The sequence below is a fragment of the Strix uralensis genome, chromosome 6, assembly GCF_047716275.1.
Source record: "Strix uralensis isolate ZFMK-TIS-50842 chromosome 6, bStrUra1, whole genome shotgun sequence".
Classification (NCBI taxonomy): domain Eukaryota; kingdom Metazoa; phylum Chordata; class Aves; order Strigiformes; family Strigidae; genus Strix; species Strix uralensis.
In genome coordinates, this window is record NC_133977.1 from 8605038 (window position 1) to 8626429 (window position 21392).

Consider the following 21392-nt stretch of genomic DNA (forward strand, 5'->3'; position numbering starts at 1 on the left):
AAGTAGGCTGGAAGATGAGCCAGCTAAGAGTGTTTAAAGTGTTACGTGATAAAGCTGCAAATCGTAGATTTTTTTTTTTTTTTTTGGGGGGGGAAGGACTTGAGCATCTTTGTTAAACATATGTCTTATACTGAGACAAATTCTGGTTCTAGCAGCACATTCTCATTTGCGAGCTGCAAAAAGAAACGCTGACGATGGTGAGGGAGTATGGTGTGTATTACAGACACCTCATGCTGAGGTACCTCATGGTTTTCGATCCCCAGTTTGCCGGGGGCTCTATCAAACGGCGCGGGTGCGTTATCGAGGTGCGTGGAGGCTGAGGGCGACGATGGCAGAGGCAGCGCCGGCGCCCGCACCCACCCCTGCGCCCTCCCGCCCGCCCGGCAGCCGCCGAGGCCCAGCCAGGCCGGGCGGGCAGAGCTGCCTCCGCCGCCCCCGGGGCCGCGCCGGGAGAGCCGTGAGTAACGGCGGCGGAGGGAGGGAAGGACGGACGGACGGAGGGAGGGCGGCGCGGCGGACACGCTGGAGGGGCCGCGGCCCATCCCGCCGCCCCCGCCAACACGCCGTGACCCAGAAGTTTTGCCAGCACGCTCCCGGTTCTCCGGAGTGCCGGGCGGGATGCGGCGGCGATGGGCGGCGGCGGCTGCACCACCGGCTGCAGCTCGGGGAGGGGCGGGACGGAGCCTGCCCGACCCGGGGATGAGAAATGACCGATTTCCCCCAATTACGCCGGCGCGGGCCAGGAGAGCCGAGAGCGGCGGGCGGCGGCGATCGGTCCCGCTGAGTGCCCGCTAACGAGCCCGGCCGGCTGGGGGGCAGCCATTAAATACATATAGATAATAAAAAAGGGAGCGGTGGCAAGGCGCGGAGGAGGGGAGGGAGGAGGGGCAGGAGCTCTGGGCTGGGGGCGGCGCGCCCCCGGCCATCTCTCCTTGGTCCGTCCCCCCCCCAAATTCCGGCGCAGCCACACTCGTGCACCCCCCCAAGGAAAAGGGAGCCCCTCCGGGGGCACAGCCCACGCGCGGGGCCCCGGCGCGCTCGCTGCGGGTGGGGTAACGGGCCTGCCCGCCCCCCCCTCCCCTTTACCTGCCGCCGCCCCGCCCGTCCCGGCACCGCCCCGGCGGGGGTGTCGGCCCGTCCGCGGCGGGGGCAGCGGGGCGTGGGGCTGTGGGTGGCGGTGAAGGCGGCGTGTGACAGATGTCCTCCTCTGACAGCTCTCGGTATCAGCCCAGTGGCTCCCTGCCATTGGCTCAGTGCAGCCGACCGGCAAGGCTGCTCGCTATAATAACACTATGCCCGCCAGAGGCGGCAGCTCAGACGGCTCCGCCGCGGCCGTGCCGCCGCTCCTCCCCCGGCAGCCAGCGCCGCGCCGAGCCTGAGGGGCTCCCCCCCGCCCCCCAACCCCGCTCCCCGCCCCTCCGCCGGCCGCCGGTGCCGCACATGCCGCGGGGCCCCGCCGGCCCCGGCCCTCCCCGCCGAGCCGAGGCCGGCCTGAGCGCCCCGCCGCTGGCGGGGAGGCGGCCCCGTCCCCGGCCCCATGGAGTGCTACTACATTGTCATCAGCTCCGCGCACCTCAGCAACGGGCACTTTCGCAACATCAAGGGAGTTTTCCGAGGCCCCCTCAGCAAGAACGGGAACAAAACTCTGGTAATGGCTTCTTCTCTTGCCTCCTCCTCCTCCCCTCGCAGCCGCTCTGGCTGAACTGCGAACCGCCGCGTGTCCGTCGCCGGGGGGTGCCGGCCGGTTTCTTGCGCGGTCGGCGCTGCCCTGACCGCCGCGGGGATGCGGCGCCCGCGGCTCCCGCCCGCCGGGCTCCCCGCCTGGCTGGGGGGGCTATCCCCGGCTCCCCCTCTTCCCCGGGGCAGCCTGCGCGGCCGGAGGGTGGGCGCTGGCCCGTCCTTGCCGGGCTGGCTGCGGAGGGGGAGGCTGCGGAGGAGGGAGAGCCCGGAGACCCTTCCCGGCGGGGAGCTGCAGGGCTGGGGCTCCCCCGTCCGCGGCCCGGGAGAGGCGGCGGCGGGCGGGCAGCCCTCGGCGGGGAGGGCTGCGGCTGGGTCACCGGGTGCTGGGTCAGCGGGGGGTCCTGCTGGGTGAAGTGAAGGAGGGACCCGAAACTTGTTTGCTTGAGGTCTGAGCTGCTTGGGTGCAGAGGTTCATTCGTTCGAGAATAGCTTCAGAAACAATATACGTTGGGGTTTGCTGGTTGCCAAGTTTTTTTTAAAAGCAGAACTCTGGGTTTGAAAGAAATTGATGGGTTTAGGCAATTTGTCTAGATACTCCGGAAAGTCTGTGCAGGCTATTAAAACTGTTTCTGTATGCGCGTGCCATACTTTGATATCTGTACACCTATTGGATTTTCTATGGTTTTTGCTGACTCGTTTGGACTCGCTTCGCTACTATTACTGAACTTTAATGGAAGAGTTATGACGCGATAGTATCGGCAATACATGTGCTCTCCTGCTCGTTCAGCTAAGAGGGATGTAGGATAACAGCAGGCTGGGTGAGCTGCATCACGTAGCATCTCAGTCACGGCACAGCAAAGTGTGGACAGATGTCTGGAGAGTAGGATGGAGCTGAAAGAGGGGCTTAGCTGTGTTGTTTATCGCTCTCTCCCATCGCTGTCTTACTCCGAAATCCCCTTTGGAGGAGATGGAGCAGAACTTACCACGTTCTTGTTCCCTCGAATGCACGACCTATATTGATGGGGAATTTACTAAAGTACTTAACATTTACTACAGTTGGCAAGCTTGCAATTTCTCCCTAAATAAAGAGATTAAAGCAAGTCTGAGCCAAGTCATAAAAATAGTAACTACTACGAGAGAATCTGAGGCAGATTTTTGGACTGTTTCAAATGTAAAGTTCCTGCTTTCACATTGTAAATCTTACCATAATTTTATTTGCTGTGGATTCTGCGTATTTTTCTGTTCGGGATTACACTCTTGGAATTTTAAACAAGTAGTTGTAGTATCCATGAGATGGCAATATGCATATAATATTTCACTCTTACAGTTGTGAAACCAAGACCTACTGTAGAAATATTTGGTACACTTTAAATAATTGCATGATACATTGCCTTCTTTCTACTGAACAATTTCAGTAAAGATGCATTTGGCAGGACTGAGAATGCTCTGATGTAACGTTTGGACTGTGTATTATCTTGCAATTCATAACTGACTCTGCTTCAATAGCATTTTGTTCTTGCCTTTTAATTCCCCCCCCCCCCCCCCCTTTGGCAAAAAAGCAGCCATGTATTCTCAGTGTTCCTGATTGATTTATTTACTGGTAAAAACATTAGTGACCAAACTTATGTTGGGGAAGACTGGTGTTGACTTAAAATTCAAATAAAGATATTGCGTAGGCTTTGAAACACTCTTACTCTGGAAAGAAATTTAACTCAACCTTGCTCTTCAGTGAGATGGATGTGAGGGGAGGAAAGATAGTATTGGTTGTGGATTTGCCATGAGAAACCTTACCTTTAAAAGCTTTTGTTGTGGGCAGCAAGCATGTAACTCAAACTTTTTGCTGGGTTAAAAAGGGAGAGTTCTTGATGTTGGCTCTGTGGACAGCAAAATGAAGTCCTTTACTATGAAATAAATGCTGTGTATGTAGACATCAAGACTTTTATTTATGTTTGATTTTTAATTTGAAAGAGCTGAAGGTACCATTGGGTTGTGATACAGGGTGATTGGATAGTTCAGACTAATAGTTCTGAGGCGCTGAAGTACATTTCAACCAGCTTCTATGGGAAAATCAAATGTTATGTCATTTCAGAGGATCAGTCGCTTTCGCTGTAAATAGTCTTTCAAACTTAAAAGAATGAAAAGCTTGATTAATACAACGTAGAATATGTCTTTGGAAGTTCTGATAAGCATGTATCCTTTTAATAGGCTCTTGATGTCTTCCATCCTAGAATAAGACTAGGAGATGACTAAAACAAACTACAATTTGTGACTCTAAAAACCAGAAATATTTTGGAGCTGCTCTGTTTCAGACATACCTTTCTATTTTGCTGTAAAGCATTCAGCCTGTCTCCATCTATGCTCCAAGCTTTCTAAAATCCCGGCTTCCTTGTAAACTGAGGAGAACGTGAAAACAGCCTCTGCTTGTACAGTGTAGAAATGCTTCTGTGCAAAAGTTAGGACATTTATTAAGCTTTGCTTCTCTTGCAGAGTTCTGCCATTACACTCTATCTAGAAAGAAAGATGAGCACATAAACTACAGTAGAATTTCACAACAAGTAGGAAAGTGCTGGTCCTAGTCAAATGATGAAGTTGTGGTTTCAAGATGATTTCATGTAGTGTATCTTCGTACCCTGAGCTGGTTAGGTTTCAGGGGAGGAAGGTCCTTAGAGCTTTTGGCTACTGTGCTACCCTGGAGTGACCTGGTATTCACCTGCAACTCGTCTTTTTTGCCCTACTCTTCCAAGACAGGCCGTTGAGAAATACTTTTCCCTGACTGTCCCTGCAGGTGATCCTTGTGTGCTCATCCTCTGCCCATGTCCTTTTTCACATAGAATTAGTCATTTAAAGCTTTATGAAGTTTTGGTTCAAAGCTCCCAGAAGGCAACAGGAAGAAGGAGCTACAAACCCTTGCTCGCCTAGTAGGGGACAGGAAGCACAAAGCTTTGTCCTTCCAAAAACGTATTCCTCAGTGAAGAACATCAGAGTTATTTTTTGATGAAAAAGATGAAATAATATTGCCTGGGTCCCAGTCATGGCCTTTTTCTAAGTCATATCTAGGCCTTTTTCTAAGTCATATCTACCTGTAATGCCTACTGAGTGCAGTGCTTTGAGATGGGGTTATTTGGGAGGTGGAGAGAAATGGGTGAGGGATGAAGATATGAGGTAGGAGAAGGAAGGGAAGGCCATGGTTCTGTTCTGCAAAGTAAGATGTATGGGGAAAACCTGACCTTGCAGATAAGTGAAAGGCAGAAGAGGAAACAAAGCAAAGGGTGGATTTGGGCAAACTGAGAAAAGAGGCTACCGTAAAACCCCACTTTAATTAAGTAAGAAACAATTCCTTGTTAATGAACCTTCAGTGAGATGGTGGGGGAAACTGAAGGAACATGTATCTACGTCCAGTTCTGGGTGTCCGATGGCACAGCTTTGCACAGTACACGGGGTGACTGTTTGGTGTGTGTAGGGACCGTTACCCATTGATAATCTGCTGTTCCTTATCAAGAAAATAAATCGAAATTATGAATTGATGGGAAACAGACTCAGCACATGTGGAAGAACAGCATCCAAACTCCTAAAATTCTTTCAGAAAATGCAGCAGTTTGGTTAAAGAAATTGATGGTATTTGGGCTGTTGGATAAGGCTTTATCCTCTCCCATTGCAGTTTCTACTGTCTGAAATATCCTTCAAATAGATACGGTCTCATAACGATACCTAATCTACTACTGGAGTGCTCTGTGGCAGCTCTTTGGAAGGGATTTTTTGTTGGTGGAGTGCTGTTGCAAGTGAACCAACTGCTGTCTGGTGTTTGTGTGGCAGATGGTTTTCGAACAAGAAACTCAAAGTGTTCCATGTGGGTCAGTAATATGCAATGATGTTGAAAATTTCTGATGCTCTTTCTGCATTTTTATGTAATATTCCTTATGCCTTGGTGTTTTAATCAATGAATATTGTCCATTTCTTGTCAGGGTTGGTTCATACCTGGTGACTTTGAAGCTTTTCCCATGGCTGTTCTTTTTAGCAGTAGCAGTTTGTAGAAATTTGTTTCTACAAACTCTTTCTTTTGTCCACGGATCTCCTGAAGTTTCAACGCACTTACTGTGTTCTTTTTTTATGCCTTATGTTATTGATGTCAAATTACGCTAGTCTTTCTTTGTAATTCATCTTCCTTGCTGTGGCTGCTGTCTTGCAGTTTGTAATCTTAAAAAGTATTGAAACTTGTATGAAAAAATAGCTCTCTGGAGGAAGAAATCAGTTGCTTGGAGTCACAACCACAGGTGATTTGCCAAATCCTTAAAATGTCTTTCAGAATATAAACCGAACCATTTTAAGGCATTATCCTAGTTACGTGTACGATTTCTGGTGGGTCAGCAAGAGAAGTGGTCTTCTGAGACCAGTCTTGGTCTTCTGAGTAGCTGCCACATGGGTGGGGACTGAATATCAGCTATTTCGCCCTGAGATATGCCACTTGTATAAACGGCTCTGTTTCTGTTTTGTTGAGATTTTCAGTGATGGAGAACTGGCCGTGTAGGGCTCGTTTACTTCTTTTAATTGGACAAATATATTTTTTCTGTTGGTGATCAGAATGAGTAAGGTCCTATTTCTTGCCCAAGGCTGTCAGTGAAAAGTTTAGACCTTTATATGGTATAAAATTCTACTGTAATTCTAAGTTGAAGTGTCTTGTTGATACTGATAGAAAGTAGGTAAGATCAAAAATTTCCTCGTAAGTGGTTGGATGAACGACTGTAGTTTCAAATGTACTGAACACAGAAATCTATTACTGTGTATAACAATAACCTTGATACATGCACATATATATATGGATTTATACTTTGTTTATAAATATATACACAGGGGACTTCAGGAGTAGTATTGAAATAGTGGTCCCCAGCTCCAAGGGAGGCAGGCACAAGTTACCTCAAACTGGAGTCAAACTCTGACCTTGTGGTAAGCCTTGTGGAGAGGAAGATCACATGAACTTCAGGTGGCTGTCATGTCGTACAGCTTCATGCCTCCCAGTCAGCTTGGACATGGATGCAGGGAGTGCATGTTGAGCTGTAAAATGCAATACAGGTACAGGGCTGTCTAAAAAGCTGTTGGATGTTTATTTAGATCATCTTTTATTAATCCAGTTGTTTGTACAGCTATCTTGCCTCAGGTTCATTGTACAAAACTGCTTTGAATTTTTATTTATATACCTCTGTGTGTATATAAATACTTCTATATAAAAACTTATTTTAGAAGTCCTAGTGGTTAGTTCTGCTTTTATAAAAACTCCATGGAGTTTATATACTGCTACGCTAGTGTCTTCTGAAAACGTCATCTGTTGTTCAGGCTGTTTGTTGTCTTTAGTTCTTTTACAGTTTGTAGAACATTTTTGTGTTTCTAGATCAACTAAAGTAAATGTTGTGGTGGACATAAATCTATTTTATGAGAATTTGTATTACAAATGTCTATACTCTGCTACAGTAAGAAAGCAGTAAACTACCTGTAAAACAGTGTAAAACAGCTGAAGCTGTTGTACTTCTGCATGATCAGGTGGAAATGTCTGCTGATTTCAGGCTAATTCATATGTAAAATAAACAATACTTACCATAAGTTTATTTTAAATACCGGTAAAAACAGGTCCATATTGTATATTGCCAGTAGCTGAGGGTAATTTTAAAATTATGTCTTATACATGCAGAATTTAATAAAACTATTTCCATGTATTGGTTTTCATCTTTAGCCTTGCAGGGTAGAGTTGTTAGGCTAGAGTTATATTGGTTAAGGGAGAAAAATCACCTGTTGCTTTCATTGGTGGTTTGTCCCCTGTGGATCTGCTGATATCTTTGGCATCTCAGCATGCTCATGACCTGAGTTTGGAACTTGAAAATGTTCGTATCTTTTCTATGAGAGATGAAAAGCCCTAACTCATTAAAATGACAAAACAAATTCTACCTAATTTAATTTGAATAGTTAATCAGTGACACTTAAATCATGATTGAAAAGCAACTACTCAGAAGACAACAAAATAATTTGGTAAAATGGAAGTAACAGTACAATCATATCTGTATTCTACTTCTAGAGTTCATTTCTATGAATGCAAGTGACTTTTTAATAAGGCTATTGGTAATAGTACTGATTCAAAACATCATCACGGGGTCGTTTTGGTGAGCAAACAGGAGGCTGTCACAATTTCGGGTGCATTTCCAGAGCAACTCTGAGAGGTTGCAAGTCTCATGCAGTGAGATGCTGCACTCTCATGTCCATCAGACTATGTATGAGTGCATTGTCTGGTCCAGAAAATAATAGGAGCTGGAGTCCAGTGTGCAGCAGATTTAAACTGGGACAGCTTCTGATTCAGAGCTACTACTGAGGCAGACTTTTGTACTGTAAAAGCTTATTAAATGCATGGTAAACTTCAAACACATCGGTATTCTGTTGAATGTAATTAGACTATTACCATGGTTAAATTAGTACACTTGTTTAGTTTTTTCAGATCAAGGCCTTAAAGAGTAAGTCTGAGGAGAGCCTTTGCCTTGAATATTTTCTGATGTAAATATCTGTAGCAATCTCATAGCTCAGAGATACATAACATTAATTTTAACACGTTGCCCAAACTGGGAAGCAGCGTTGCTAACATGTTGTTTTAACACATTGCTAACTAGAAAACAGCAAGTTGGCTTCTGTATTTTCAAAACAACACATATTTTTGGATTCATTAAACTTATTGAACCTTCTCAAGGTGCAGGCTGCAATTCTGAAAGTCTCACCTTTCCTGTAGGCTGTGGGAACATGTGGGGTTTCTGACCTTCCTATCATCAGGGATTCACCCTGATGAAAAAAATAGTTACCTGTGAGGAGCACATCTAGAGGACTCTAAGTAGTAGCCTTTTAGTTTAGCACATTGGGTTTTCAAGTACAACTTGAATAAGTAACTGTAAGATCTTGGATGCCCCTAACTGGTGACAATTACAATATCCCCTTTCTTGAATGGCACTTAGGCATTCCAAGAGGAACAATTAATCTCTGCAAAAATCAAAGCTATTGAATAGATGCATCTTGAGATGTACCGATGGACTAAGATAATACCACAAAATCAATCCAGAGCATTTTCTATTATTTAATATCTTAATGCAGTTATTAATGATGGTGGCTGTATTTGTAGCATAGATTCTTTAACATTGCCTGGTGGTGGTGGTAGAAAGCGCGTTGGTTTTTTTTGTTTGCTCACTTGGATTCAAATGTAAACATGGGAGAAGGAATAAGCCTTCCTAATGTAGCTCATCTGGCCAATCCCTTATAAACAAATAGTAGTCAGACCCTTTTATTTTTCTACATATTTTCAGAGCGAAAACAAACGTTTTCCTCCAGCATTCTTGAGAGACTGTTATATGATGAGCTGTGACTTAATATTGTTTGAAAACCCCCAAAGTAAACAAAACAACATTTACGCACAAGGAGGCACGATATTTGTCATGTTTAACCTTGTTTTTTCAACAGAGATAAGAAACTGCCTGAAGGCATCAGGAAACTGGAATTTTAAACTCCTAGTGTAATTAATATATTTTGTTAAAATATGTTTATGATTCCCTTCCTCTGAGGACTAGCCATGGCAGGGGTACAGATTGGGCAGAGGGTTTAGTTTTTGCCTTGGCAGAAGATGTTTGTTCTGAACCATCCGAGTTGTGTGCGAACACGAATTTCTTTGAAACCCTATTTTTTTTTAATTAGTTCATATAGTGAATTTCCAAATATTTTCAATATAGAATTTTAAATGGTGGTAGTTATAGTGCGGTAGGAAAGGAAATGCAGATTCTTCCCCCACAGGTCGAAGAGCAAATCCTCAAATAAAACCTGGAGAGTAATCTCCAGATCTCCCGCCTGGCATTGCTCTCCGCATTGCATGCAATAAAGAACAGGATTTTGACTTAAAATTCTTGAAACGCCTTGGAAGAGGTTTAGACTTGGTTTGAGGAGCTGAGAGCGTTGTTTTTTTTCTTTAGTATCTCATCGATATTCTTGCTTTGAACAAATGATTTAGGACTTGTCAGGCTTTTTGTCTGACGGTGCTGATTTGCATTTCTTTAAAACGATTTTTTTTTTTTTTGTGAAAATGATATATTTAGATAGACTGCTTTCCCCAAATAGCAAGTGATCAGGGTACCTCCTCTGGGACCCAGCTCAACTCAAATGTTCATGTTGCTAGATTTCTCACAGCTAGCATATAGCTGTATTACTTATATTGGCCAAATCTTGGTCAGGTTGTTCTCTTTTAAAACTTTGTAGTGCAAAATGTCTGGTAGAATTTGCCTCTTCACCTTATAGAAATAAGTTTCTGGACTAGGAAAACTGCTTCCTTTCCAGTTTACTGATAACGTACTTTCACAGCAAATACAAATACAAATCAATGTGTCTGAGACCTGTGAGACTGTAATTTAAAAAAAAAAAAAAAGTATTTTCTGTGTGTAGGTGTTCGTAAAGTATATGGATTTTTTTTCAATAAATACACTTACAACTTGATTTGAGTGGCAAAATGTAATAGTTCTTTTAGGGTATCTGTTTAAATAGCTCCAGTTTCTAAGTATTTAATTTCTGCTAAAAGTGTTTTTAACAGGAGACCACAATACCTATTACAGAATAGCTTATCAGCTACTACTTCATAAAATGGATTTTGATAAAATGTCTGCAGTTGAAACCTGGGGACACTCTTGGGTCTGTGGAGGGTTCTGATGCATACAGCGGTCTAGTCGAGCAGTCCATGAAACAATCTGAGCCTAAATCTGTAAAGCAAAATGCTTTTATTTTGTTGTTTTTAACTTGTCATTATTGAAATATATAATTATTTAGGGAAGTTTGCTTAAAGATGTTTAATTGTATGTTTGGTCCTGCCTCATTGTCCACGCTATTCTCTCGTGTGATACAGCCAACTGTTTCCAAAGTTGTTCACTTCAAGCCTTGCTGCTCTCTAACCTTGCCTGTCCCAGGCTCGCCACGTAGCTCTTAGGCTGTTCCCAATTCGCAGGTTTGCTTTCTGCCTTTTCGGCAACGCTGCTAGGAAAAAACCTGTAGTCATCTAATCTCCTGTCCCGTTCACTTTTCTGTAACTTCTGGGTTGGTTGCTGGCGGTGCTGGGAAGGAGCAGCGGGGTGGCGATGAGGTGTGGAAGGGGAGGATGGGGAAGTGCCCTGAGCAGCACACGGGTACCAGCAGCAGGACAGCACTCTGGCTTTCTGCTCCCTGCGGGCAAGGAGTAAGCGTGTCATCAGCTCCTGTGGCCTTTTCCAAAGGCAGGGAGGGGTTTAAATGAACTTGTGGATACAGTAATAAACTTCTCTGGACCAACAGAATTGAATTAATCAGTGAAGAAGTGAAGGTAACTAACTTTTACATTAAGGCTTTGGTTTTTTTTGTTTTTTTTTTTTGGTGTTAGCATTTTGGATAACTTGCTTTTATTACCTCCAAATACTAATACTGAGGAAAACAGAAACTCATAGGAGATACCAAAAAGGACTTACCTATTTTATTAATGCAAAACTAATTCTGCTGCCCTGCTTTTAACAGCATAGGAAGATGTTTATCTGGGTGTTAAGTACTGACTATTTAATCACCTGGTTTGGTTTCTAAATTTAAAAAAAATGACAAAGAAGTGGTATAAATAGCTTTATACTGGAGATGTTGGGCTTCTTATGTGCTTGCAGCATAGCACAACTAGACTATCGTCTACAGTAGTGTTTTAAGAAGTGTTTTTACAAAATATTGTCATAAGTGATATAAAGTTTAGGTTTGCTTAAAAGTGAGGCTGAAAACTTAATGTAATTACATAAAGAACGTTATGTACTTTTACATCAGCAGTAAAAATCTGTTTATACACATGAAACATGTTTTTTCATAGACTTTTTTTAAAGCAAAATACACTTTGTGCTGCTTATTTATGATACAGTCTTAAAATATAGTTAGTTGATGCTTTAGAATACTCTTGAATTAGAAGTGGAATATACTGCTGAATAGATTTGGGGTTTGCTGGTTTTTTGCACTGATTTTCCTAATGGTAATGTTATTTCTGATAGTGTTAAGGAAAATTTTCTCTTATGAGGGAGAAAAGTCAACATAATATTTGCTTGTCCTTCTGCTGTGCAAATGAGCCACTAAATCATCTGACACCTGTTTGTTTGGCAAATAGCAAATGTGAGTGAACTAGCAGGTAGAATTAAGAACTAGAGATTAAAACAGTTTTAAAGGACCACTTCCAAAGATTTTTATGGAGTTGTGATACTAATGGCCTGTTGAATGGAGATAGGAGCTTGCTACCAACAAGATGTCAAAAATACTTGAGAGTTTCTTTATGAAACACCTTTGAGTGCTCGTGGGTATGCAGGTGTCAAGGCAGTGTAATTACAAAAACTGCTGAAAGCTGGTAGCTGTAGCATTGTGCTGGCAACTGCAGGTGGTGATAGAGTGTGCCCAGAGTAGACCTGCTTTATAAATAACTGAGAAGGAAAGCAGTTTTCCAGTACGCTTGTATTTGAGAGGAAACTGCAGCTAGGTGTGTGAAGGAAACAAAAATAAGCAATCTATTTCATACAGAGAAAGGAAAAGTTACCAAACAGTTGCAAACAATTACTGTGACTAATGATAAGATGGAACTGGAGAAGGAGAATAACTATAGCTCAGGGACTGATGTTTGCCTGGCACTGTCAGCGTATTCATGGTGGCAGTATCTGCCTTGTTTGTTCAGGTGCTTGCATTGAGAAATTGAGCAGACTTTGAGAATTTTTGCTCAGGCTCCTCTTAGACGTGTGCAGTAGGAGGCAATGGGCACAAGTTGGGTTATGGGAAATCTGATCAGCTACAAGGAAAAAAAAAATGAGGGTGGTCAAGCAGCGGAAGAGGTTGCTGGAGAGGCTGTGGGATATCCATCCTTGGGGATGCTCAAACCTTGATGAGCAGCCTTAATCTACTTGGCTGTGCTTTTAAGCAAGGTGTAGGACTAAATGTCCCTTCCATCCTCAGTTAACGTTATGATTCCATGTTTGATCTGTAGGAGAGCAGCTTTTAATTTAATCTTCTGTCATGAGGGTCCTTGGGGAGCAACATGTCCTGCTGGCGACCTTTAGGGACCCCTGGGTGCTCTTGGCTCACCTTGTCCCAGATGATGGCTGACTGGCAGGAGCAGTGTCTCCAATGACTTTCTCTGGGCAACTCCTAATCTGTCAGAAATACAGTGCTCGTTTCAGCCCCGAGTAACAAATAAATCAAATGCACCTTATGATTTCTTTTGATTTACTTATGATTTCTTTTTAGGGATTCCCAAGCTGAGTCATGCAATTTATAGTCAGTGACCCAACTTGTAATTAAGAATGATGATGAACTCAAACTTGTCCAAAGCTAATTCATATTTAGCTTTCACTCTCCACAAATCATATGCGTTATCAGCAGTATTTTATTGATTACACTTTTTCATATTAAAAATTGCTGGAGTACATAATCTTCATTTTGGAAAGGCTTTTAAAAGGTACTGAGGAACACTACTGATAGAGGAATTGATTTGTTGTCATTAGAACAGCATTATGCAGAGGAAAGAAGAACTCAAGCTGAGCATTTTCTAAAGGCATTGTATGCTGCACTCCTGCATTACTGGAGATGCAGATTGTGGCAAAAAGGGGAAAAGTAAGGAACAAGCTGTAAAACTTATCTTCTTCAGCCCACAGAGCTCTTGCACTGTGGGATGGACAGTGTATACTTCTGTGGTTTGAATATTTACAGGAAATTGGTCAGGAAATTTTGCATCTTTTCATACAGTGGGTATGGTGTGCTTATGGGTTAATTTTGGGGTTTTTAAAATATTTATATACTTAGCTTATATTTTATATAATATTTATATATTATCTTAGATAAAATATTTTGTATATTATATTTTTAATATATACTCTGTGTATTCAGGCATATTGTTTAACATAGTGGTGTGTCATCATACTCATTTCTTATAGTTTGTGATTTATGTATGATTCTGAGGGAAGGCAGTGCCAAAGCTCTTTATCAGTGGCTGAATCTCTCTTTTCTGTAAGAGGGGGCTATTTCATACAGGCAGCCAGTTTCCAATTAATTGAATGGGACTGAGCAGAAGACCAACCTTGAAGAAGTTCCCATAAAGCAAATCTGTGCTTGTGAAGACTGTGCATGTTCTCCGTCATCCCCAGCACAAATAGCAGAATTTTTGAGCTTGCCTTGAAGTGCTCTGGTCGTTGCAGGCCAGATAGTGACTAATGCTGACTATGTTGTAGTCAAGAGATGAATGTTGGATTTATTTTCAAATCAGTTAGTAGAGTAACCAGAGCCATATATAATTGCTTTCTAAAAAAATCTGTCAGAAGTTTGATGCATAATAAATGTGAAAGCTACAATATGGAATAAATCATCAAATGGCTCAAGTTCAGTGTCTCTTTGAAGACTATGGGGGGGTAGAGGAAATCATACTTGTATTTTACACCTGCCAAATTGAATTACAGCAACAAATCTGTATAATTACAATTCAGAGACGATGATTTATTCTTGGAGTGTAGGTAATTAGAAGCAGGACTACACTTGAAGGTTCAAATTGGATTCTTAGAAAGAGTCCCTTACATGAATATGACCCGTACAGAAATCAGAGTTTTCATCTCTTCTATTTTAAGAATTTTGAATCATAAAGTGACTCATCCATTATTTCCTCATCTCTTCATCAGTGAGACACACAAGAAATTGTTCCTTTGATTGTTTCCCTGCAAATGTGAAATCTTTACAGTTTCTTCTCTTTTCAATAGGCATTCATAAATCCAATTAACATTGAGTCTCACATGTGTGCATTGAGAGAAAAAAATGGACCTTTTGTCTTTTAAAGTATGTGTTTAACTGCAGAAGTAATGAAGAAAAAGCTTTTGGTGAATTACAGGTTACAAAGTCAGTAGCTTCTATCTCATTTTTGCAGTAGCTAACACATTGCCCTGGTTCTCTCTCCCCTGTCAAGGGCCCTTGTATGAGCTATAAATGCAGGATGAGCAGTGCTATCAGTGAAGTGGAGAGTGCTATTATTACCTTCAGTTCCAAGATTAATTACTAATAGGCCACATTTTCAACTGAATGGCAGGATTACAATAGGGTTAATGTGACTGTACTTCTGTCTCATGACATAACTCTATGGAAACAGAGTGAAAAGAAGTAAAAAATATTAATATCTCAGTGACCTATGAAGAAGCAATGCTTAGTGTGCCTCTTCTTCAGAGATTCTCCTGTCATACCTCTAAAGAATAGTATTGATGTTGCAAGAAGTTGGTGACATTTTATATTATTCAGTTTTGTTTACTTGTGGGGGATTCTAAGAGCAGCTATGACTTTCCTGATGAGAGAGGAGGTCTTGATCAAGCTCAATGCTGTCAGCAAGTGAATGGGGTCTTAGTAAATTAAAGACCGACCTCTAGAAAAGCATCTGCTCCTGTTGCTTGCAAAACAGGCTCAACACTGGGAATTTTGCTTAATTTAATTCCTTATCTATTAATAACAACTTTCAATTACTGATTCAGGTATTGAGGTTGGTAAAGAAGATTTAAATTGAGGAAACACTTCCTTAAATTTGGCGGTGGGGAAGCTGGGGTGAGGGGCTCACAGCGGTGTCACGACCAACCACGATAGCCCACCACAAGTCCCACCATAGGTCCCACCATAGGTCCCCCCGCAGCCCCTCCACCACCCAAACCTGCTGTGTGCCCCCAGTACACCTCCTCAGTCACAGCTGACATGCAAAAAGGCTCCAAGGAGCTCATTGCAGTATAAATACACTGAAACCATATGGTCTATCAGAATCATAATATCACTTCAGAGGTTTAGAAATAGCATGTTTATTAGCTGTAATCACTCCAGAATTTTCATTTAAATGAATAGCCATAAGTACTCAATATAGTTATATTTCCATACAAACCTTTTGTGCAGTTTGGTTCGGAATAGAAGGCAGCATCATTCACATCAAAAAAAGAATGGTAAAAGGCTCTTTGGTTGACCCCTGTGTCCGCAGCCATCTAGTAGGATCATGACTATACTTTCATGGAGGTGTAGATTACAACTCACGCCATGTAAGGTGATCTAATGTGCACATCTGTATAGGATGCTCTATGCCTTAAAATAACTGTTGTTGCACTTTTCTGTCAGGAAGCATTTCCTGATACTATTACTATTTTGCAACTGTGTTTCCTCTGCGTTATTTGAAGTTAAGCCCATTTTGTCCTGACTAATTACTGTCCCTCCTCGATGGTTACATCCTTTAGATACTTGTAAGCTGTAAGAATCCTCATTACTTGCATCTTTTCCAAGCTTGGCACGCATAGCTGTTTTCCTCTTCATACATCAATTCCTCTAGTCTTGATTATGCTGTGGCTTTTTTTTTTTTTTTGAACTCACTCCAGCGTTTCAACATAAATCTATCAAAATGGTTCCCAGTAGTCCATATAAAAGGTGAAATTAGAAGAATTCCATGGATGTTGCTAGTGGTTCCTTGATGTATAGATACTTGGGGGTGGATCGTGCAGTCTGTATTTATAGTGGCATGTGCTTATTCTATACATAGTCTTGCTAGCATCATTGGGACCACTCATTTCATCCTATTCTTATCACTTCCCCAATTCCCTCCTCCACTCATCAAATTCCTTGCCGCAAATGCAGCATTTGGTTATGGGTAGAGTTTATAGTTTTCCAGAGCCTTTAGTTGTGCTGTGACTTCTCTGTAGCCTTTGATGTATCAGATATAATTTTCAACTTCTCAGGAAGGTGCTTTGATAAATCCCCGATTATAACACTTGTAAGATAGGCTTGTTTGTATTTTGTAAGAATAATGTGATCCTTGCCAGGAGCTGACAGATTTATTTCCTTTCGCACTATTAATTGCTCAAACTTGTATATATGTGTGCATATATATTTATACTTTCCCTTGTGAAAGAGCAGAATTAAATACTAAGTATTTCTGCACAGACACATAAGTTTTATTTCTGACCTCTTTGTCTTTTAATCTTTGCCTTGTTCCCCCCCCGCCCCGTGTTCCCCCCCCCCCCCATCTGTGGGAAATCTACCTAGCTTGGTTAGCATTTTGCTGTTATCCTGCTCTGTGCAAACATCACCTCAGTGGGTATGTCCATTTTCTGTTGCAGCTCTTTGACCTCCCAGTCCACTTTAGCTGACTCTTCTTACATGCTTTTTCTGGCTAGTGGTATGATCTGAAGCCACTAAGGATTTCTTTTGGAAAAAAAAACCATCAAATTTGCTCCTTTCACTACAAATATTTGGAAATACCTGCGTTGCGTTGAACTTAGATGTCGCTGTTGATTCTTATACAGTTGTACAATTCAATTTTCTCAACTTCACCATCCTGAATAGATTGGCATTCTCATCACTTACCATCTACCACGACTTCAGGTACTTCCATCATTTCTTCATAGACTGAATTTTTAAAACGACAGACATAAATTGAATAAAGTTGAGCTTCACAGCAGACAAATGCTAGTCACCAATACCCCTAAGTTAATTTTTACTTGTAATGAAACATGAGAGCCGTCAAGAAGTGTGTTTATTTAATCTGAAGAAGCATACTGCTTTTGCAACATCCATTTCCCAGTGATGCCATAGACTGCCAGGCTGCAGAAATACCTGTTATTGTCAACTTTTTCATAACAGGATTAGCTCTTACATCTGTCTGTTCTCTTTCACCCTCCATCTCTGCAGAGAAGTACAGGACATAACTTGCTGACATTTCATGTTATCTTGGTTCAGGGCAACTGTGCCATTTTCTTCTCTCTCCTCCTTCTTTCTGGGGCGTGGGGTGCCTGTGGGATGGGACTAACCTGCCAGCTGGGGTGGCATGGCTACCTGGCTTTCACTCTGGTTACAGTACCAAACTTGGCAATGAAAGGAAGGAAAGAAATCATAAAACTTTAAAATACAATGCTGACAAGTTAATATGCATGCTTGAACACTTTAAAAAATGAAATAAAATGCTGGGATGCCAGGATTGTCTGGTGAGCAATCATTTTCATGTCAAAGCTCTAGGTATGAGAAATACTTGAAGAAAATAAACAGATTTAGTGATTACTTTCCTTGACATTGCACAACAATTATTGTTTTAAAAAAAGTACAGTAAACATTAGTATTTTATGTTTCTTGCTGCCTTTCCTATTCCCCTGTTCCATTTCTTTTACATCCATCATTTGGAGGGTTGGGGGCTGCCTATGACTACGTTACTTGTAATTGAAAAGGTGATTTGCTAAATGCAATTCTCTGTTATAGTCTCTGTCTTCTTTAATGTCTGTCTGTCCCATGTTCCTGCTTTGCTTTTCTTTCTCACGTGCTCTTTTTTGAATTTTTTCCTTTCTGCCTATACCTAATGCTAATTTCTTTCCTTTTTGTATATTTTGAGCTTCATTCCATTTCATATCCCAAATCTTTGCAAATTATTTCTCAAAACCAATTTTAGAACTAGATTAACTCACTTTGGTCAATCAGAAAATGAGAATTCAAGCCCCGAGCTTTTGTTTTGACCTTTTTTTTTTTTTGGTTAGAAGTAAAGAAGCATTTTTGATTATGTTGTAAGAATAAGGTCTCTAATACAGTCTTAATTGCTTTGCTCATTAATTTGTTAGATCTGGTACAGATTTAATGATACTGTTGCAGCTGGCATTTAGCTGATTGGAAGAACATGACCATTTTTGTATTTAGACATTGCAAATGAGAGAATGGTAAAACTGGTTTATGCTACTCTATTTCACTGCTTGTATTACTCCACATTTGTTCTTGTGAGCAGTTACAAGTGAGAAAAATCCTCATAAAGCCTGACTAGATGACAGAACTCAGTTTGTGTTTCTAAATGAGCACATGGTTATTACTATTATTTCTTTTGATAGAAACCGACTAGGACACCAGGGTGAGTGTTTGTGTGTGCACACGTAAGTATACATATATAAAATGTATTTTTAGGATCATTATTCCTTTTATAATAGGAACAGCATGATGAAGGCTGTATTCAGGTAGGCTTGAGTAAGCAGGGTGTGATCAGACGAAAATGGAAGAGATCTCTTGTAAAAATTTCTTGCAATAACGATCTTTGGTTTTCTTGGACAAAGACACAATGCTAAAACTGAAGTCTGTCATTTTAAACTGTCCTTCATCATGATGGTGAATTTGCCTTCAGGTCTGTAAGATAAAGACCTGAGCTGTTGTTAATAACAAAAATGTAAAGAAGTAATGAAAAACTGATTTTGAAGAAATGGGGAGAGAGTGTGGAAGCAGAGGAGGACTTGGCTGGTAGCAAAGCATATGGATTGCTTCAGTAGCATTGCTAGAGATGCTGAGGCGGGCTCAACTGCTGGTAGCTGGAAGAGGGCAGTGATCATACTGGCAGAAAGATGGACTTTCCAGAGAAGTCTGTGGCTCTCTGGCCGTTTCTTGAGCAGATCTCAAGGGCCTGTGGAAGCATGTAGCTTTGCTCAAGTATGTAACGAGCTATGTTGGGAATTGCTCCTTCTGTTTTACTTGTGAGCTACATAAAGTCAAAAAGTCAAGAAGATACTAAAAAAGCGTATACTGAAAATTTAATATTGCTGAAACTGTGTTTTCTGAAAGGCATAGAGAAATGTTTAAAACAAGATTGAGAAACTTCTGATTCCTCCTAACCGTCAAACCTCACTGAAGCTTTTTTGAACAGTTTCCCTTCTGCTTTCTCCAGCTCATCTCCCATAAGAACAGTCTCTCCAGATGACAATAATAATCAAATACTCTAATAAACATATGTATTGTAATTCAGTGCTACCTACGCATACACACGCATGTGCTTGCTGGTCTGTGGATGCGCATGGAAGAAGGTCAGCTGTGAGGAGTTCAGCACTCGTACGTGCTGTTCATCAAGCTGATGTTTGGAGTGTGTAGAAAAGCTAAATGGCTGGAAAGCAGCTATCTTGTTCAAAAAAGCCACTTAACGAGACATTCAGTGAGGAGGTAACATCTTTAAAAATATTTATTGCCACTCGAAGCCTGAAAAAGCAACTTTCTGAAATATTTAAAGACCAGCATCTTTCAGGAAAAAGCTGAGCAGTTCTTATGCAATAACGTTACTATCTTTTAATGTTACAATCACTCAACTGATAGGAAAAACATTTTTTGATTATTTTATACTTAGATCCACTAACTACCTGAAAACACAGTTTGTACTGAAATATGTTAATTGGTTAAAGGTGTCAGATATCAGAAGAGAACTGGCTTCATTACACTTCATTAAGCATGTTAGAATAATAGTTGAATATGTTCAAATTGCAAGGCAGGCAGGGATCATGAGCCTTTCTAGCAGTTTAACATAGCACTCCTGACTCTCTTCATGTGAACAAAAAGTGGGGTTTTGGAAAGATTCCTGCTTATGTAGTGTATGTTTTGCTTGCTTAAGCTATATTAAATGTTAGTTTTCCAAATGTATGCAATAGATTTTCTGTTTCCTTTAATGTTGCCTGAATTTCAGAGGTAAACTAAATTAATCCCATGGTAGATTCATACATGCACTCAATCCTCTAACTGTCAAGCTTTTCTTGTTAGTCTTGGAAACATTTGTTTATCATCAGACTTAAGTTTTATGTATGGAGACCGAGACATGTACCAGTGGCTCCGATCTCATTCTTCCCAAAGCAAAGTGTCTGTCTTGTCTATCTCACTCATTTTCAGTGTTCGTAACAGCATATTACAAGTTGTCAGTAAGTGACAGCTTTTAAAATAGGGTCATGTCTTGCTTTTCCAATAATAAAATACACTGTGCGATACCTTGTATGGTCTGCTTTAACTGGACAGTGGTGACTGAATCACATGTTTATTCTGATGTTAGTGTTTAATATATATGTGTGTTTGGATATGTTATGTATATCTGACCTGTTGAATATCCTGAAGATTGCTCAGACTTCTACCTATCTCCACATGGCCTTCCATGCCAATGAGTGGGAATCAGAAGAGAGCTACTTATGCCTCCTATAGTACTAATTGGAGAATGTTTAAGTCAATCATGGGGATGTAGGAATGATCGCATTACCTTGGCTTAGAAATGTTACTCTGCATTATCTGAGCATGCTTTTAGCCTGAGAAACAATGAGTAAATCGATTCAGCTTAGCTTTCTTTCCTCCTAGGCCAAGCTAATTTGAATCGCCTTACATTGCTTACTGTTAAGGGCAGGAATGAGGACAGCTGATGTGTACAACCTTGTGAGAACTTGGGGTTGCCTGTTTGAGCCGTAGGAGCTTCACTGAGGTGGCTTAAGGTCTGTAAAATTATTTTTGCCAGCACCTGCATTATAATTAATTTCAGAGAGATACTGTAGTTTTGAAGTGAGTTGCCTTTCCCCCTTTACCATGTGTTGGTGTGATTTGCATGGCAGTGCTGGGACAGGTGAGCTAGATTGCTTTTGGAGAAAATGGAACTCCTCTCTGTGAGTCTACCAAAATATATGTTGAGCCATCAGTAAGGGTCCAAACCAATGGCTGGCCTTTGAATAGCTTTGAAATACATGCTTTGGATCTAGGGAATTGGAATAAATCTAGTCTGAAGTCAAGTCCCTGATCTGCTTGTGTACACGTTTGTTTACACTAACTACATCAATATAGAGATGCATCCTCTGGTGCAATTTCTTTATACTGTAGACATGGCCATATGTCTGCATATAATGTAGACTGAGCTATTTCCAGAATCA

General features: G+C 41.5%; 1 protein-coding gene across 2 annotated transcripts in view; it reads left to right on the forward strand.

Moving 5' to 3' along the window:
* Positions 1 to 1492: 1492 nt before the first annotated feature.
* ZNF804A (zinc finger protein 804A) overlaps positions 1493 to 21392 on the forward strand; it is a 152204-nt gene continuing 132304 nt past the window's right edge. The window contains exon 1 of one of the 2 annotated variants that reach the window (XM_074872658.1): positions 1493 to 1648. In XM_074872658.1, the coding sequence (XP_074728759.1) occupies positions 1538 to 1648 (111 nt within the window). In that variant the 5' untranslated portion in view covers positions 1493 to 1537. The remainder of the gene's footprint in view (positions 1649 to 21392) is intronic. The other variant, XM_074872659.1, reaches the window with a different exon arrangement.